Source organism: Camelus ferus, chromosome 7 (genome assembly GCF_009834535.1).
Source record: "Camelus ferus isolate YT-003-E chromosome 7, BCGSAC_Cfer_1.0, whole genome shotgun sequence".
In the NCBI taxonomy this organism is placed as follows: domain Eukaryota; kingdom Metazoa; phylum Chordata; class Mammalia; order Artiodactyla; family Camelidae; genus Camelus; species Camelus ferus.
In genome coordinates, this window is record NC_045702.1 from 36,638,001 (window position 1) to 36,656,766 (window position 18,766).

Below are 18,766 nucleotides of genomic sequence, written 5' to 3' on the forward strand. Positions count from 1 at the left end.
CTTGTTTGAAAGCAATATAAAAATAGGTGAGGGAGATTAAGAGGTACAAACTTCCAGTTGCAAAATAAATAAGTCACAGGGATGGAATGTACAGTGTGGGGAATATAGTCAATAACTATGTAAAATATCTTCGTATGGTGACAGATGACAACTAAACTTACCATGGTAATCATTTTGAAATACACAGAGATATCGAATCACTATGTTGCATACCAGGAACTAACATAGTGTTGTAGATCAATTATATTTCAAAAAAAAAAAAAAACTCATAGAAAAAGATCAGATTTTTTGTTACCTGAGGTAGTGGGGAAGGAGGGAATTGGATGAAGGCAGTCAAAAGGTACAAAGGTACAAACTTACTGTTACAAGGTAAATAAATACTAGGGATGTAATGTACGAAATGATAGATTAATTAACACTGCTGTAATTTATCTATGAAAGTTATTAAGAGAGTAAACCCTGAGAGTTCTCAGCACAAGGAAAAGTTTTTTATGTTGTATCTATATGAGATGATAGATGTTCACTATACTTATTGTGGTAATTATTTCATGATGTATGTAAGGCAGATCATTATGTTGTACACCTTAAACTTACACAGTGATGTGTGTAATTATATCTCAGTAAAACTGGAAGAAAAAAAAAGCAACATCTAAAATTCCAGAGCACTGTAAGTCCGTGCGGTAGAGTAGGAGGAAGACTGTGTTCACAGGTGAAAGGGTTCTGGCTATGTGTGGCCCCAGGCGGAATAGTTAGCACCCCTAGACCTCATTTATATGATGAAGCTGCGTTGTACCGCTGAGGTTCTCTCCAACGTTCAAGTTTAGTTGTTATAGGATCACATAATGTTAAAGTCCATGTCCTACTTTATGATGCTGCTTGATTTAGAAGCATTAGGGGAAAGTTAAGGGGAGAGATGCTCCTTCTTCTCCCCACTAAATATGCTTTTCTCCACCCCTTAACAAGCTGTGCCTTGAGAAAAGATACAGCTCAATTTATGGGTCAAAGCCTGAAATGTTCTAGGAACCATGTTTTTCTAGGGTCAGGAACACCATTCAATAAAAACTAAGCTCATGCATAGTAAGCCCTGCATTGGATGTTTGACCAGCTATGAATTAAAGCGGTCCTCCTTTATTGTCCTTTATGCATGCTATTTCTTCCAAGAAACCCCCAGAGAGGGAAATAGGTGGCTTCAAATCTCTAACAAAAATAACCACTGGAACCCAACACTGGAATCTAACCTGAGCGTTTACGATTAACCAAATCCCCTTCTGGAAGTGGGGCCAGGAATCGATCTAGTCAGTGGAGTTCTACGTGCCAGGACTACGTGGTGGACAAGTCCCTCAAAATTGGAAGGCAGACCGGGCTGGGAGGAAGAGCAGGGCAACAATTAGACTTCAAGACAAAAAAAAAAAAAAAGTAAGAAGCTGCAGTTAGCCATTAAAAAAATCATGAAAGCCAAAAGAACCAGAAACAATTAGTGAAGTTACCACATCAAGCTAGAGAGATAAAAGTGACATCTTGGGTCAACATAAGTGGGTACAGACTAGATGGAATTTTCTAGAGTTATTGTTGTTCCCTCTGCCTCTGACTTAAATTTTCTATTTTGAGCCAGAAACAGAGCAAACGCTTAGAAAGAAATAGACAAAGCCATTGTTACAAGTGGCACAGTAATGCTATTCAAGGACATTTAAACACATATCTTTGATGAGAAGTGTCCTAGAATCTGAGTGTTAAAGGTTATCTATTCTTTCCAATCCAGTAGACATTATATGAAAGAGCAATTTCGAAAAGCAGTGTATAACTCCAAACCAAGTCACTTGGGGCATTAAAAACAGAAAATTGGAGAGAAGGGATTTGCAGCTAAGATCTGCTAACCTAATTTCCTGTTTAAAAAGAAAATAAAAAAGATATGTAAGTACGAAGCACTAATGGGCTTAATAACCTTATTAAATCCATTATTCAAAAATTACATGTGATGTAATTGCAAATGATTAGCCACCTTATAATTATACTTTGCAAAGCAAATAATTAGCCAGAGAGTTGGTCATTTGAGGTTGGGTGAGTCTGACTGGAGTGGGATATAGTCTACACCAGTGATTCTCCAAGTGTGGTCCATGGACCCCTAGAGATGGGTCTCTAGACCCTTTCAGGGGTTCCACAAGATAAAAACTATGCTACTTTCACAACAATGCTAAAGCAATAGTTGCCTTTTGCACTGTGTAGCCATTTAAACTGATGGTGAAAAAGCAGTGGTGGGTAAAACTGCTGATGTCTGAGCATGAATCAAAGCAGTGTCACCAAACTGTATCAGTAGTCACTGTGGTTTGCCCCTCCACACACTCCTGGATTTAAAAAGAGGGGACATCTTCCCTTGAAAATGTCACCTATGAAGCAGAAAAACAAATTATTTAATTTTATTGAAGTACATGATTTTTAATAATTTCATCTGATGAAATGGGAAGTAGGCACTTCTGCTGCTGCAAGGCAAAATATGATGGTTGTCCTAAGCAAAAGCACTTGTGTGAGTTGAGAGCTGCATTAGTGTTTTCATGGAATATCTTGGTTGGGGGGGCAGCTAGTTAGGTTTATTTATTTATTTTGTAAAGGTAATACTGGGGATTGAACCCAGGACCTTGTGCATGCTAAGCACACACTCTACTACTGAGCTATACCCTCCTCCCATGGGACAGCTTTTTTTTCTTAAAAAGACTGGAAAACAGATTATAGTTATGTAGGCTTGGATTAATGACAGATATTATATTATATCCAAAACAAATGAAATGAGCTTGTCACTTCAAGGAAAACAACTGACAGTATTGGTTGCTAATCATAAAATTTGAGCTTTGAAAGAAAATTAATAATTTTTGAAAAGTTGTATACTCTACTATGAACTTGACAGCTTCCTAATATTCAAAGATCTTTCTAATGAGATACATTATGCTAACAACGAGTATGCTTTTTCAATATTGCATAATAAGATCTATCAACATTTGGAATATCTGCATAACTCAATGAACCAGTGTTTTCTAAATGACCAGGGTGTGACATATGAAATCACGTGTGGATGAAAGAGCCATTCGAAATACAACGCAGATCAATACATTTGAATGTAACACGGTGCAAAAAGTTCACTGATATAATTTCGGATTCCATATTGAAACTAATCAGTCTTTAAGAAACAGCCACTTGCTGAGTTTTGGTGTAGAATCAAAGAAGACTATCCATTGTGATCTAAAAAGGGTATTAAAATCTTCCTCCCTTTTCCACCTACATACATGCTTAAGACAAGATTTTCTTCACATAATGGCATCAAAACAACATATCACAACAGACTTAATGCAGAAGCAGATATGAGAGTCCAGCTGTCTTCTATTAAGCCAGATAGTAAAGAAATTTGCAAAATGGTAAAATGATGTCTTTTTTCTCACTAATTGGGAGAGGGGTTGGAAAATATATTTTTTTCCAGAGCACAAATATGTCATTTATGTTAACATATAATGGGTTTATTATTTTTACTTTCAATGAATTAATAATTAAATGATCTTCTAAATTTCTAAGTTTTAATTTTCAGTACTTAAATCTTGACAGCTATTAAATCTCATAAACAAAAGCTCTTTGGCTTCCTCAATAATTTTAAGAACATAAAGTGGTCCTGAGAGCAAAAAATGGAGACCTTCTATTCCAAGGAGTGAGTGTGGAAAAGAAATGTAGCTGAAGACAGTGTCTAGGAGACATCAACATGTAGAGGTTTGGGAAGAGAAGGAACAGCCCTCAAAGGAGAAGGAAAGCTGGAGACATTTAGTGTCCCAGAGGCCAGGTGAAGAAAGTGTTTCCAAAGGAGAAGTGCCTATCAGCTAACTGGCGCTAGAGGCAGGGGAAGATGAGAACTGAGAAGGACCACTGGGTGTCCAGACAGACAGACGGTGATCATGGGGCCACTCTGACCAGAAACGTTTCTGTGGGGCAGAGATGGAAGTTTGACTGGAGAAAACAGGTGATGAAGGAAATGTAGGTGAGGACAAACAACTCTTAGAACAAGTTTTACCATCAAAAGGAGCAGAGAAGTGAGGTGATAGCTGGTGAGAAAGAAAAGATCAAGGAGACATTTTTGGTTGAGAAATCCTACAGCATGCTTATAGAGACAGGGAGAGCCAAAAAGGGAGGAAGGTGGATGAGGGAAGGAGCAGGTCGTAGACAAGGCAAGAAGGAGTGGAATGCAGGTGAGGAGGCACTGCCTGGGGCAGGAAGGACCATCTGGAGACCCTGAGGGCCGTATACTGACAAATCTCTCCACTGCGATGATGTCCCCTTTGACCTTACTGATTTTTTAATTTCATTTTTTAATTTATTTATTCAAATTATGAACGTGTTTTTATTTTAGCAAAAATATTGAGGTATGTAAAGTAAAAAGCCAAAGCCCTCCCCGAGTTTTATTCCCTTTCCTGGGAGAAAGCCCTGTTATCAATGTAGTGTGGCTTCCTACAGACGCTTTCTATGTGACTACATGTGTGTATTTGTACATAAAGAAATAAATGCTTTGCTGGAGTTTTCCCATAAATGACATCATACCATGCATAACATACTATAAATTCATGCTTTAACAATACTTCTTGAAGCACTTTGCCTTCTTGTGCAGTTCTGCATGGCATTTCATAGTATGGTTATTTTAGTCTCCTCTTGATGGACAGTCAGCTTAATTCCAAATCCTCATTATTTCCAACAATGCTGTAATGAAACTTCCATGGTTCTCTTTATGAATATGTGAGAATTTCTTTAGAAAAAAATTTCTGAATCAGTATTTTTTATAATCCCTCCAAAAGGGTACACCGATTTACATTCCCACAAATATCGTATAAGAATACTTGTTTCCCCACACCTTTGCCAATACCAGATATTGCTTGTCTTCTTAATTTTTTCCAATCTCAAACAAGATATTTTATTGTTGTTCTAATATGTAACCTCTTGATTTCTAGTGAGTTGGAACATTTTTCAGAGGCATTTATCCTCATCTTTGTCCTATCTAGTTACCCCAGTTCATGCTTCAACAACCACCAGTCAGGGGGTCAGTTCCTTTGATGGCCTCTTCATACTAACCCCCTTCTGACTATTTGATTCTCTCCTGTGCTCCTATTTTGTCCCTTTAAAACCAATGTCAACTCCCTCGTCATAACTGTTTACTTACTGTCTCCCCACTCCACTCACCCCACACCAGACTCTGAGCATCTCGAGTGCAGGAATGAGGCTTGACTTCTCTCTGTAGCCCCAGCGCCTGAACACTATGTGGCACCATAGTAGGTACTCAATAAAAGAATTACTGACTAAGTTCATAATGACATCACTTTACATTTGCAGAGTGCTGTACGATCTACAAACCTCCTTCCCTTGCAGTTTCTCAGATTGCCTAAATCAAATCAGATTTGCAGGAATTAACATTTCAGGGAAAGCGTTAGGGACAAGGGAGGAGGAGTATAAACAGCCAGAATTGAATCACCAGCTGCATAATGGGACGCATGTAAAAATAAATCAGTGTGACTTAAGCCCTTGGACTTTTAAGTGTGTTCTACAACAAATGTTCCACAAGAAATTAGCAAAACTCATCACAATATTAAAATAACTGCACAGGCAACAAATTGGAGAAAATTAATTTAAAGTAAAATTATCAATTCAGTAGTCAGGTAGAAAGAACAAAACAAAGGAGAAATCTGCACACAAATGAATTTGATCAATAATAGATTAGTTATGTGTTGATGTGAAATTCTGTCCAGAATGATATAATTCTGCAGTAATCTAGACTGATCAAAGTAAAAGAACAACCTCCACATTTTTTCTAGGAGAATTCTTGTAACTGACTGAATCTGAGCTTTTAGGCCATCTCATAATGCTCCAAATATAGATCACAGAGATAATTCATCAATATTCTTCAAAAGCCATTCTGTGAAACACTAGTTCCACAAGATAGTAAAAGGTACTAAACACATCTTTTTAAAGATTCCTAGGTCAAATAAGTTTTGGGAACGCTGGTTTGAATAAAGGGAAACAAGTTTATTTAGCGTAAGGTTTATCAGAGCCTTTAATAAGCCCCAAAAGCTTTGTACATGTCCAAGGTATAAGAAGAAACATTTCCTAAACTTATTTGACCACAGAACTGTGTAGAAGATGCCTGTGTGTTTTATGAAAAAGATACATCTCAAGAAACTAGTGTTGCACAGAGGATCCTTTGAGAAATGCTGTTGAGATTATTAAAACCATCTTCTCCTATGCCACAAGTGATCTTTTCAGATTTATAAGCATCCACAGCCTTAAATCCCTCAGTTTTATCACAGTTTAATGTTTACCCTGATACAGTAGCCTAGAATCAAATCTGAGGCTGAGAAAAGTCAGGATGGAGAGAGTTAACAATGCCCCAAGCTCAGAGAAAGGAATCTTAGTGGAAGGTTAACTTAAGAGGTAAGATGCCTTGTCTGAGTCCAGCAGCTCATGAATTATTGAACACAATGCCCATGAAGTCTATTTCCCTGTACTATTTTGCTGCTCCAGATTCCAAATCTATCATGCTGTCTTGCTAATCTTTTCATATCTGAACTCCTAGGACCTCCTCTACAGTCATCCTCACCCCTGCACACCCCCTGCACACCCCCTGCACAATTAGCCCATTGCCAGGCTCTCTGAATACACGAGTCATATTCTGCATGTTTATCTCTCTCTGAGGCCGAAATCTTGGTTGTTCGGTGATGCAGTGAGTTGGGGGTTACACAGGGCTCTGGATTGTGGCTCGTATCAAAGAACTAGAAGGAATTTTAAAAGTTCTTTACTCCATCTCCCTGGCCCCATGCTGGCCTGACCTCCATCCACATCGTTAAGAGAACTGTCCACCCCTTTCTTAAAACCTCCTAGCAGAGGCGGTCGCTGAATAAAGCCTGTCTAGTCTCTACATTAAGCAACTCTATCCTAATCCACTCCCCTGTCCGTAACCTTTCACATCCAGTGTTACCATTTGTCTCTCATTCACCCTGTTGCTAGCTTCCAAGCCCCAGTCTTTTTTTGGTGCTTATTCCCTAATTTTCAACTTCATAGGGACTCAGAATTTATATCCAAACTAACTGTGCTGCTTTGGAGAGTCAGAAATAGGCTTAGAAACTTCATCAGGACCTGATACATCACTGTTGCGTGAATAATATCATATGTGGTTTACCCCCAAAACCTCTGACATGCTAAGCCTTTGGGGAAGCTGTTTTGTTGCCTCTCTCCAAGTGGGTTCTGTTTCGAGTCAGCATAGGAAGTGATAATTTTTTCAGTTTTAAAACAGCCCCTTTAATTTATCCGCATTATTCTTAAGGTTTATTCTTAATTTTACTCTTTCATTTTTCTTTCAGCTATAGTGACACTGGGGTCAGGGGAAGGGTCACTAGAAGGCTCTCAGAGAAAGTGGGTTTTTGTGTGTTAACCTGAGCCCATATTAGGGAAAGCAACTAGTGGACATTCTGAAATGTATCTTAATGTGGTGTACTTCCACGCCTGCTCCCAGTGTTGAAGACACCACTGCCTTAGAGGAAGAAGAGGAAGTTGGAGAAGGTGTGAGGAAGAGAACTTTCAAAGACTCCTTCTCTGCACCCCTCAAATTATAGGACCAAGGACTGGGTTTTGAGGCACAAGAGAGGAAAAAGGAGAAACAAAATATCATACTGGGAAACCTGAGTCCAAGTAGGGAGAGGAGAGCAAAAGAAAGGGGATTTGAAACCAAAATGCTGATCACAGTTAACCTTAATCTGACAGTTTCCTCAATTTAATTCAAGTTCCACTGACCTGGTATATAGATAACTATCTATAAAGCCATCTTCTCAGTTTATAGGCATCTCAAATATTGCATTACAGGCTTCCCAAAATACTGTATTGATCCCTCTGTCTACTTAGGATTCCTGAGGGCTTCATGAGAAATTCAGTTCCTAAAATCTGTAAGAGAGATTATGGATTGATAATGAGGATGAAAGAAAATAGTATCTTTGGTTAGGTGAGCTAGTTGCCAGTGCTTAGGACGGAACATTAATCCCAAAATTCTAGATGCTCTTTCTGGTCAGAAATATTAATGGAACTATTCTCCTGTTGATAAAGATTTCTATATTCTTTCTGTAATGAAAGGTGGGACTAAGGGTATCTATAATATTTCTAGCCCCACTATTTACTCTCCAGGATCAGGTCAGGAGCAAAACAATATTTTGGTACATAAATTACATTTGTATAGTTATCAAAAATACATTTCTGGCTAAATATTGGTAACAATTACTTTCCCCAAGGAAAATGACCCCTCTTTATTGACCGTGAAATTATTTTAGTATTGAACCTAGATCTAATGTCCATTTGCCATCTGCTTTTTCAAAATACAATAAAAATGTCAAGGTAGAGGGTGTAAACGATGCAGTGTATAAAGTATTCACTTCCGGCTTCTGGGTAAGATAGCAGATTGAACAAAGCATTTACTTCTCTCCCTGGAGAAGCCCCACTAATAGGACAGAAAGTGAATTTGTCCACAAGGACAAAGAGAACAGGAAGAGCCAATAGCCACAAAATGCTGGAAACCGGAAGGCAGAAGGACAAGTGGTAACTGACTGAGTCAGCTAAAGAAAGCTGCGTCCTAAGTTAGGAGGAGGGAAGGCTGAGTGGCAACCCAGTCTACCCTGCAGAATCCCAAGGGACTTGGGAGTTGGCTCCATATGGCTCTCAAGGGAGGTGAAGCTAAAACAGAAGTATTGGTTGAAAGATGGCTGAAGAATTAGTTAGAACCTCAAATCCCTCCCCTTATTCTGATGTAAGACCAAAGTTTATCCTTTGGAGATGCTAAAATCAAGAGCTTCTGGACTGGGAGACACCAGACATAGCGAAGTGAGGAACACCCTGCTAAAACACGTGCATGCTGAATCTGAGGTCCACCCACCCCAGCCCCAGAGGGCTGGCAACCCAGCTAGAGGCTAGAAGACCCTTCTCTGGGGAATCTGCACATCCTACGAGGAAAGCCCCAAGGACACTGACAGGAGGGGTCCCTGAGAAAGGCCCAGCCAGCCCACCATCTAGTGAGGACCATAGACAACAAGCCACACCCAGCAGGCCGACTTTCCAATCAGCTTTTGAGGGTTCAACCAGTTTCCACTTTTAATCAGAATCTAACGACTCAGGAACACCAGACATCTGAGAGAAACCTCAAATGTGAAAAATAACATGAAAACAAAGAGAAGAACAACTTCAAGAAAACAGAGACTTTCTTCTAAAGGGAAAAAAACAATTTTTAACTCTAATTAATATCCTACTTACAAAAATAACTAAAATGAAAACTTTCAAAAAGATAAGTATTACATTCATGAAATTAAAACATTATATTAAAATTAAAGAAATATTCAAGAGAACAAAAAAAAAGATAACTTGGAAATTAGACTAGTGACATTAAGATGATTTTCACAGAAGTATTGAAAAATTAAGTTGAAGATATTATCCAGAAAATAGAGCAAAAGACAAAGAGATGGAAAATAGGACAGAAAAACTATGAAAAATTAGAAGACCAGCCTAGGTGACCCAATATCCAAATAACAGGAGTTCTAAGAAAGGAAGAAATCATCAATGGAATATTTGAAGAACGTCTCTGAGCGCTGAGTGACATGAGTGTCCAGATTGAAAGGGTCCACCTAATGTCCAACACTGAATGAAAGTACAACTATGTACCAAGCCTGTCATCATGACATCTCAGAACACTTGATGCTACTCAGGTTCTTAAAGGATTGGGGCACAGAACAGCTTCAGACAACACCACCAGGAGGCCAGGAGCCCATGGGTCGATTCCTTCAAACTTCTGAGGGAAAGTGATTTTAATCTAGAATTCTGTAAGCATCTGTTCTGGTTATCTATTGTTGTGTAACAAAGTCCTCCAAAATTTAGTAGCTTAAGACAAGCCATCTTTATATCTCACAGTTTGGGAGGTCAGGCACTGAGGCAAAGCTTGGCTGGCCAAGTCTTCCTCTCCATGTGACACTGACCATGGACACTTGATGCTCTTCACTTAGTGCTGGGCTGGAGGGGCCACGGCGGCTTCACTCATGTGAAGGGGTGCCTGGGAAAGGGTGACTAGAAGGCTGCATTTAGCTGGGTCCGTCTTCCTTTCTGGGTAGGGCTTTTTTAAAAATAAACTTTAATTTTTAAGCAGTTTCAGGTTTACGAAAAAAAAAAAAGAGCAGAAAATACAGAAAGTTCCCATATACTCCCTCATCTCCTTCTGAATTCCACCAATTATTAACATCTTTCATTTGTTATAAATGAAGAGCCAACACTGATACGTTATTCTAAACTAAAGTCCATAGTTTATATTAGGGTTTACTCTTTGTGTCATACGTTCTGCGTTCTACAGGGTTTGATAAATGCATAAAGACATGTATCGACCATTACTGTGTCATACAGATTCGTTTCACTGCCCTAAAAAGCCCCTGTGCTCTAGCCGTTAGTTCCCCACTGCTTCCTCACAAGCCTTAGAAACCACTGGCTTTTTTCTAACTGTCTCTAGAATTAGATTGGCTTCTTTTACTTAGTAATGTGCGTTTAAGCTTTCTCTGTGTCTTTTCATGGCTTGAAGGCTCGTTTCCTTTTATTACTGAATAATAGTCCATTTAATGGATATACCACAGTTTGTTTATCTATTTACTTTTTGAAGAACCTCTTGGTTGCTTCCGCTGTAGGGCCTTTTTACATGGTGTCTCCAGCGAGATAGTCAGACTTTCTTAGGTAGTAGACCAGGGCTCCAAGAGACCAAAGTTGCCAGGTATCTTAAAAACCAGGCCAAAATTGGTAGAGTGTCACTTCCATCATACCTTTGTGGTCAGAGAAGTAACAAGACAGCCAATACCTAAGGGTAGGGGCGTTACAGATAATGAGGCCATCTTAAATCTGCCACATCAGTCAGTGAGAGGCAGACTGATCACTCTGGAGGCCCATTTCCTCTTTCCACTTGGTACTTAGCAAGAAGCTAATTCATCCTGTTTGGGACTCCTCCTTTTAACCAAAACCATTGCCTATCCCAGAAATCTGTTACTATTAATTACATAGTGACTTACAAACACCAGAACCTGCTTTCCCTAAAAATACACAGGGTGTCCCAGATATGTCTAGTCCGGCTCTGTCCTAAGTCACCTTTCTATGAGATAATGAGAGTTCAGGGACCGAGTGAACACTACTACTCCTTTACCTGAAAAATTTCCCAGCAAGTCCTGTTAACCCATTTATGTTTATACTTATGGTGCAAGCTGTGTTTCTGGGCCCACCCTATACCTCACTGGCAATAATACCTCACCATCCTACTTACACCTCACCAAGTCAAAAAATAAAAACATTTCTGATATACAAATGCTAAAAAAAAAAAAAATGTTACTTCCTACACGTCCTTCAGACATTACTTTAAAGTACTCTCCATTAAAAACAAGAAAATTGTGGTCTTCCAGGAAATTGGGTGGAGGTGAAGAGAATCTGCAGGAGGAGGAGGAAGGGAGCTCTAAGGATCTCTGTTGGGCAAGAGGGCAACATGTCCAGATCGAGCAGGTCAGGAGGCTCCAAGGGAGATTTCCACAAGAAGATGAAATTAATAAACCATCTGACATTCCAGAGCGTATTGAAAGTTGACCAAACTGTAGAAGGAGTTAAGGGTGAATTGATAAATACTTAGAAAATTAAGCAGAGAAACAAAAGGCAGCTGTTGACCCCAGGGAAATGACAGCGTTATGAAGAGAAGAAAAATCAATCAGAGATCAGCTGTGAATAGCTAAATCCTCCTCTTGATGCTGGGAAATGAATAGATAATGTCAAAGACTGAAAGTCAAGAAGTAGCCTTATTTAGAGATAAGGAGGAAAATATGAAAAGACTCAGTCAAATAAGGTTGAACTTAATTGCCTCTGGGAATGGAGAAATGGGGAGGAATGAGAAGTGTGAATTGCTGTTTATCACTATAAGCCTTACAGACATAAATAGTTCAACTATTAGGTTCCATAAGGCGCACCACCTCGTCTTTGCTCGCATTCACCTTTTCGACGAGGCCTGCTCTGATCGCTCTAATTCTAGCTTTCATAGTATTTACTACCTTCTAGCATCCTCTATGATTTGCTTATTCATGATGCTTGGTGGTTTTTTCCCTGACAGAATGTCAGTGACACAGGGGCAGGGGTCTTTGTCTTTTCCAGTTACCAGTATGACCCCGGTGCCTGGACCAGTACCTGGAACATAATAAGGTTCAATAAACATCACTGGAGGAAAATGAATTTGATTTTTAAAACTATGGGCATCGGTAGCTTTGATTTTTAAAAAGTGAAACAAATCATTCAGCTCGAAATTCTACCACAAAGCAAGAATCCCATAATTAAAATATGGCTCTGAGATCTTGGTCTTCTATTCAGATATGCTGTTATTAGTTTTCTCAGACTTCAAAAAGAATACGACTTTCAGTGCATTCCAAGTGCCCAAAGCTGATACAGGCTTACCTTTTTGAAGCACTGAGACAGTTGGCAAGCACTGTACTATAATAAGTAAGACCTATATAACACTTAAAAATAAGTGGTGAGTTATGTAAGGTTGTGAGATATGAAGTTATAATGGAGAGAAGATAAAATACATTTGAGGAACTAATAGAATATGTTTGAGTTTAATTATTATTCGTTAGTTTATACCTGGTCTTATTTCAGAAAGGGTTTTAGGAAGCCTATAAAAGTAGAAAGAACATAACATTAAATTACATTTAAATTGAATTAAAGTTTGGCAAAAGAAGATAGAAAATCAAAGATGGGACAAAGAAGAGCCAAGAAAGTGACTTAAAATATGTGCAGTTATAGCCAGATGCTGGTTGAAAATTTGTCTCTGTAATCTGTGTCCATTAGTATCAGATTCAGCTACAAGTAATGGAGAAACTCAGCATAGGGGTGGTTTAAATAAGATAACAGAGGTGTTTATTTCTCTCACATGTGCAGCCCAGGTCTGGTATGAAAGCTCAACTCCACTGGTCCTCAGGAATCCAGGGCCCTTACAGCTCACTCCTCTGCCTTCCCAGTATAGAACTTACCCCCATAGTCCAGGATGGCAGCATTCCTATTGTGGGCAGCAGAATGGAGAAAGAGGACTCAGAAGGAGCAAAAGTCACCTGCCAATTGTCTCCTAAGAAATATTTCCAGAAATTGTCACTGGAGAGTTCCATCCCATTGTCCAGAACTTAGAGAAGTAGCCACTCCTAGCACAAGGGAAGCTGTGTAAAGCTGTCATCATTCTGGGCAGGCATATGTTCTGCCAAAACTTCCATTAAAATGGATAAAAGGGGAGAGATGGATCTGAAGGACAACAAGAGTGTCTGCCACCACTTCACAGCAACCAGAAGAAAAGGAACGTGGTCAGATTCAAGATAGTGGAGTTGGTAAAGATGATCAGTTGCTCCAGAGACTTACAGCGCTCTTGGTTAAAAGGTTAGAAAGGGATGACTCTGGAGGTCTTCATAAAAAAGAAAAAGTTTGATCTTACCACATCAATGCAACCTGTTTTGTAGGACTGTTTCTTATAATAACTCCTAATAATGCATTGACAGTTTAGAGAAAATGTTATCTGCAGAGATTTGATTTTCTGAGTTCATTTCCACCACATTTTAAAAAATCATAACAAAAACATGTTTCTTTGAACTTCATCATGTGACTATCTCGACATTAAATATATGCATGTATGTTTGTTTCAGAATTAAAGAAGACTCTATTTACCTTCGTTTATGGAAAAGAAACCACTGCAATCACAGGGACTACCAGAATATTTCCAGAAATGGTATGTAGTATTCCATTTAAACCTTCATCAATGTGCCTTTAATGATTGGTTTTATTTCCTAAGTATCACCAAAGCTGAGAATTAGACAGTAAAAAATGCAGAATAAAATGCACAGTCTCCCTTTCCAGTAGCATTGCCTTTCCTGAGAGAGGGGCGCCGGGCTGAGAGCCTTTACCCACAGCAGAAGAGAACAAGACAAGATGCAGCCGAGGAGAGACCAAGGGGCACAGCAGTCAGCCAACAGCAAAGTTCTAGGAAGGCCAAGGTGCAGGGCATCAAGGCTCAGGGGGCAAGACCGAAGTGAGCATTAGCAGGACGAGGGCTGAGCAAAATCAAGTTCATTGCAGAGACTCTGCCCTCCCCTGTGGTTTAAAGTCTTCCACGCTTCTACTGGGGTTGGAGTTTTAAGAAAAATAGCTAAAAGTTTGTGGCTGAAATCACCCAAAGCCATTAAGGAAAGGAACGTGTTTTCAGAGTCCGGTTATGACTTCCAGGTCTCCATCAGTTTCCCAGACATCTGTGTCTTCTGGGCTTGCTTCCTACCTGTGGGGTCCTCACCTCTCACCCTGGACCCAGGTTTAGTCCATTGCCACAGGGTTTTGATGAAACTCCTGATTGATAAACCATGGCCTGGCTACTGCCTAATGAATTGCCAAGGAACGCTTGGTGACACATAGTGCAGAGATGGCAAACACTTTGTGTGTGGTGCCACACCATCTCCCTAAGCCCAGGGAAGATGTTACTAATCAGCCTTGGCACTCTTGTCTGCTGCACTCAGATTCCGCCTGTGCTCACGACCCAGCACACCTGACGGTCATCATCAGCAGATTAGACCTGGCACCTGAAGTTAAACCTATTTGCCATCCCTGTGCCGTCTCTAATCAATAAGAGTATTAACGGATGTTCCAAGAAGTCCACGTTTTCCTCTAAATATCTGACCTACAAATAATAAATTTGTATAATATATATTCTACACAGAATAAATGTTCTAAGAACAACATAGTTTTTGTACTAATAATATAATAGCTGGTATGTATCGATCTCTTACCAAAGGCTAAGAACAATTTGCATATACTGTTTCAGCTAATCCTTTCAACGCACTATAAGGCAAGTATTATTTTATTTCTTCAGTTAGTTCTAAGATACCACAGATTGAATTAGCTCTGGGGAGTGTAAAGGGAGAACAAAGGAAGGAAAAATTACTAGGTACACGTGGATCATGGCACTCAACCCAATATCAAATGTGTTAAAATACATTTCTCAGAACTGAGGGTTTGTAATGATACCCACACTGTTGCAGCTGAGAAAACAGAGGCATAGGGAGACCAAGAATCGCGGCCCAGCTCGCAGCAAGAGGGAGTTGCAGAGCTGGATTGGTACTCAGTTTGTTTCACTCCACTCAGCCACCAACAAAGATAATGTAGTCACCAGCCTATGATCCAAGGTGATCTGCAGAAAGAGCTCAGCCTTGTCTCTCTGCTTGTGAACACAGCCAACAGTTCATGGGAAATCACTATTGAACCTGGCTGGGAATCATCATAGACACAGATTACTGGCCCCTTGGTGGGCTGTCTCTTTCCCTTTAGTGAGCTATGCAGACAGCCCTAGTGCTGTCAAAAATTATGTCAGCAGAGTCTGTAAAAAACAAAGGACAGAAACACCCATGTGGAATATTATACAGCTCTAGAAAAATGAGAGTTAACAGTGTATATATTTAATCTAGAAAGACAAAACACTGCCAAAAGAAAAATCAGGATGTAAAATTGGATAGTGTAATGTAATTTCTACTATATTTTTTAAAAGAAAAAAAACTAGCTGTACATATGAAGATTGGTAGAAAAGTCACCAAGATCATTGTATTCAATAAATTATAGGTAGTTGTCTTTTTTTTTTCAAATTTTTCTGTTTTCCAAAGATTTTGGTTTTATATAGAAATAACAACAAAAAATATCTAGAAGGAAGCTGAGTGAAGGAGCAGTGAAGGACTGAGCCAAGGTCCCCAGCTGAGGGTCCACGTCAGGGTGCAGAATAAGGAACAGGATTTGGCCAGAAAGGCAGGCTGGAAGCTGCCCTCTCCCCATGTGCCTACCATGCCAGCATTTCTCTCTCACACAAGACCCAGACATGTCAACTCGACATCACTTTGTATCCACAATGAATGCAACCATCTTTTGTAAAATCAAAAAGACCAAAGTAGATTCTCTGAAAAGTACTCGGTACAATTCATAGTAGACGTCTCTCCTTTTGTGGTACACTGTCTTGACAGCATTCCTTTAAAATTCAGATTGTGGAGATAAAAAAGGAGAAAGGAGTTGGGAGGAGAGCCTAATCAAGAAAACACATGCATGTCAAAATCTGATTGAAACCCATGGCTTCTGTCAGACTTTTGTCTAATGAATGGATGCCGGGGTGGAATTGGAGGTGGGTGGGTATTTCCTTTCTTTTCTTTAAATTCGCAATCCTTTGAAATACAGAGCATACACTTGGTCTGGTATAACTTCTTTGAAGATGCTTCTTGACTATTTATCTAAGGATGTAATTTTAAAAAACAAAATTTTTAAGTTTTTCATAGTTACTTGTTATTTAATGTCAGGCTTTTTTCTCCAGCCCCTTTTTCTGTTTTCTGTTGATTTCCTCACTATGGATTTGTCTTTGATATTATTCAGCATGTAACCTGACTACCGGCGCCAAGTTCTTTCAATTACCCCCCAAGGTTTTTATTAGATGTAGAAGAAGTCAGCTTTCTACCGCCTGCATATTTATGGCTACACCTATTTTTCAGAACCAGTGAGTGAGAAAGAGGAAAAGGGGAAGAGTTGAATGGAATATGGAAGCATTTCTTAAAAATTGTATAAGAATTAAAGAAACAGCTCCTAGTCTCCTCTTGATGTTTATGTACAAAGTCTCAAAATTTTCTCTAGACATCTCTGCCATGAACCATTGCCAGTGATTATAAGGTATTTTAAAATGTCAAATGTCAAAGACATCTTAATTTGGGTACTAATTCTCTGGCATGGGGCATTAGGCACAGCAAGGTTCCTACTAAATCTTTACGATCAGCAAAGGCAATGGTTGCAGCAGCCCTTACAGCTCCCAACCTGCCAAAATGGCCCAGGTTGGAGGGGGCCAGTGCCACCTGGAAGGGAGGTGGAAGGGGGTCAAAACACCACGGGGTTGGCTAGGTCCTCACAGAACATCACCTTACTTCTCAGAGATGCAAAGTGAAGCCCAGAAAACAGAGAGCAGAGGTCTTCCCCTCCTTGTTGCTTTATAAAATCTTTCTCCCTTGTGTATAAAATAGTAGAGTGGTTTTGAATTTAGGCCCTGGCATTGGTGCGTAACTCGGACAAATCGTTAAACTTCTCAGGCTCGTTTCTGCATCTATAAAATGGGGATCGCGGTTCAGTGGGCACGATTGCCAAAGGTGATCCCAGATCTCACTCTGAGTTGCCTAGACAACAGGCCAGCTCCAGAGGGCATCTTCACCCCACTCTCCCCAGGGAGAGGCTGCAAACCAAACTCAGTGGGATAATGGGGTTCAGGAAAAAAACCCCAGCCTTGTAAGTTTAGCCTTTCCCCAACAAAGCCAGTTCCTTGAACTACATCACATGACATGAAGGAATTCATCACAAAACGCAGATGGGGCCCACTCTGCAAAGCAGGGGTGATGATAGCAGCCCATACCTGAACTTCACTGGGCTATGAGAAGGTTGTTGGGGAAAATACAGTGCTTCGTGAGCATCCATGGTTGTTGCTAACTCCACCCACCACCTGTCCTATTATTTACTCAGCATTTTAAGAAATCAGTCACTTTTTCAGTGTATATAGTTTTTTTTTTTTAAATAAACAAGTGGATTTGAAAAAACAAAAATAAATTTAAAAGACACATGTCCAGGATGGGAAGTCCCATGGCTCCCAGAGTTCAAGGGCAGAAAGAGGGACATCTAAAGGCCCCCTGGGACAGTACAAGCAGGAAGGCAATGGGAATGGGTGAGGGGCAGCCGGCCCCACCTGGAGAATCTGACAGAAAGAAGGGGCTTCCTCTGGGAGGAAAAAGCTGGTCTAGTGATAGCAGTGGGAAATGCTGGAAACTGGAAGACGGCAGGTCTGAGGTTGAAAGAGGGTAGCAGCGGTGGGGGTAGAGAAGAAGTGAGGGACTGCAGAGGAGCCCTTGGTGTTGGGTGCAGCATGGGGAGCAGGCTCAGGGCTCCCCTAGAGAGGCTGGAGGAGACAAGGGGCAAGGACAGGATTAAGGCAGAGGGGAGTAAGAGCTGAGCGTGGGGCAGTAGAGGACCCCTGCGGATGGTGGGGCCAGATTTGGAAGCTGTAGGTGGAAGAGGCTGGAGGACAAACCTTGGCTGGTTGAGCTGAAAGCTCTAGAGCATGTGGGAAGGAGCAGAAGCAGATGAGGAGCTTCCCCTTCTCTCTAGCAAAGATGATCACCCCTCAGAGACGAGACCTTTAAGCATAGATGCCAGTCAATATTCAGCTGGGGAGGCCAACACAGCAGACAAGGACCCCACAACCACCTCCTATGCCCATGCTGCATGCATGTTCCAGTCTGGGACTTCATCACGGGGCCTCCGGCCTTGCGCTTAGGGAGAACTCAGTGAATATTCAGCCCTCACTGTGTTACCAAACCAAACTTGGGTCTGCACGTCCAATGCGCAGCAAAGCCAATATACTGGCACCTGGTGGTGAAGGAGAAGTACAGCATTTATTGCAAAGAGCCCGATGTGGGGCCAAGCATGGAGAATGGGCAGCTGATGCTCAAAAGAGCTGAACTCCCTGATGGCTTTTAGGGATGGGGTTTTAAAGGCAAAGTTAGAGGTCTGGGCTGCAGAGTGCCTGATCAGCACGTGCACAGTTCTCTGATGGGCTGATGGTGAGGTAACAGGGTGCTGCCACAGGGGTCAGTACTCAAAGCCCAGACTCCAGCCGGTCTGGGGG

The 18,766-nt window shown here is 40.6% G+C and overlaps 1 protein-coding gene across 5 annotated transcripts in view; it reads left to right on the plus strand.

Moving 5' to 3' along the window:
- Positions 1-18,766, plus strand: part of AOAH (acyloxyacyl hydrolase) — a 244,830-nt gene that overhangs the window by 169,984 nt on the left and 56,080 nt on the right. For all 5 annotated transcript variants that reach the window (XM_032483716.1, XM_032483717.1, XM_006191548.3 and 2 more), the window contains one exon: positions 13,734-13,816. In XM_032483716.1, coding sequence (XP_032339607.1) covers positions 13,734-13,816 — 83 coding nt within the window. The remainder of the gene's footprint in view (positions 1-13,733; positions 13,817-18,766) is intronic.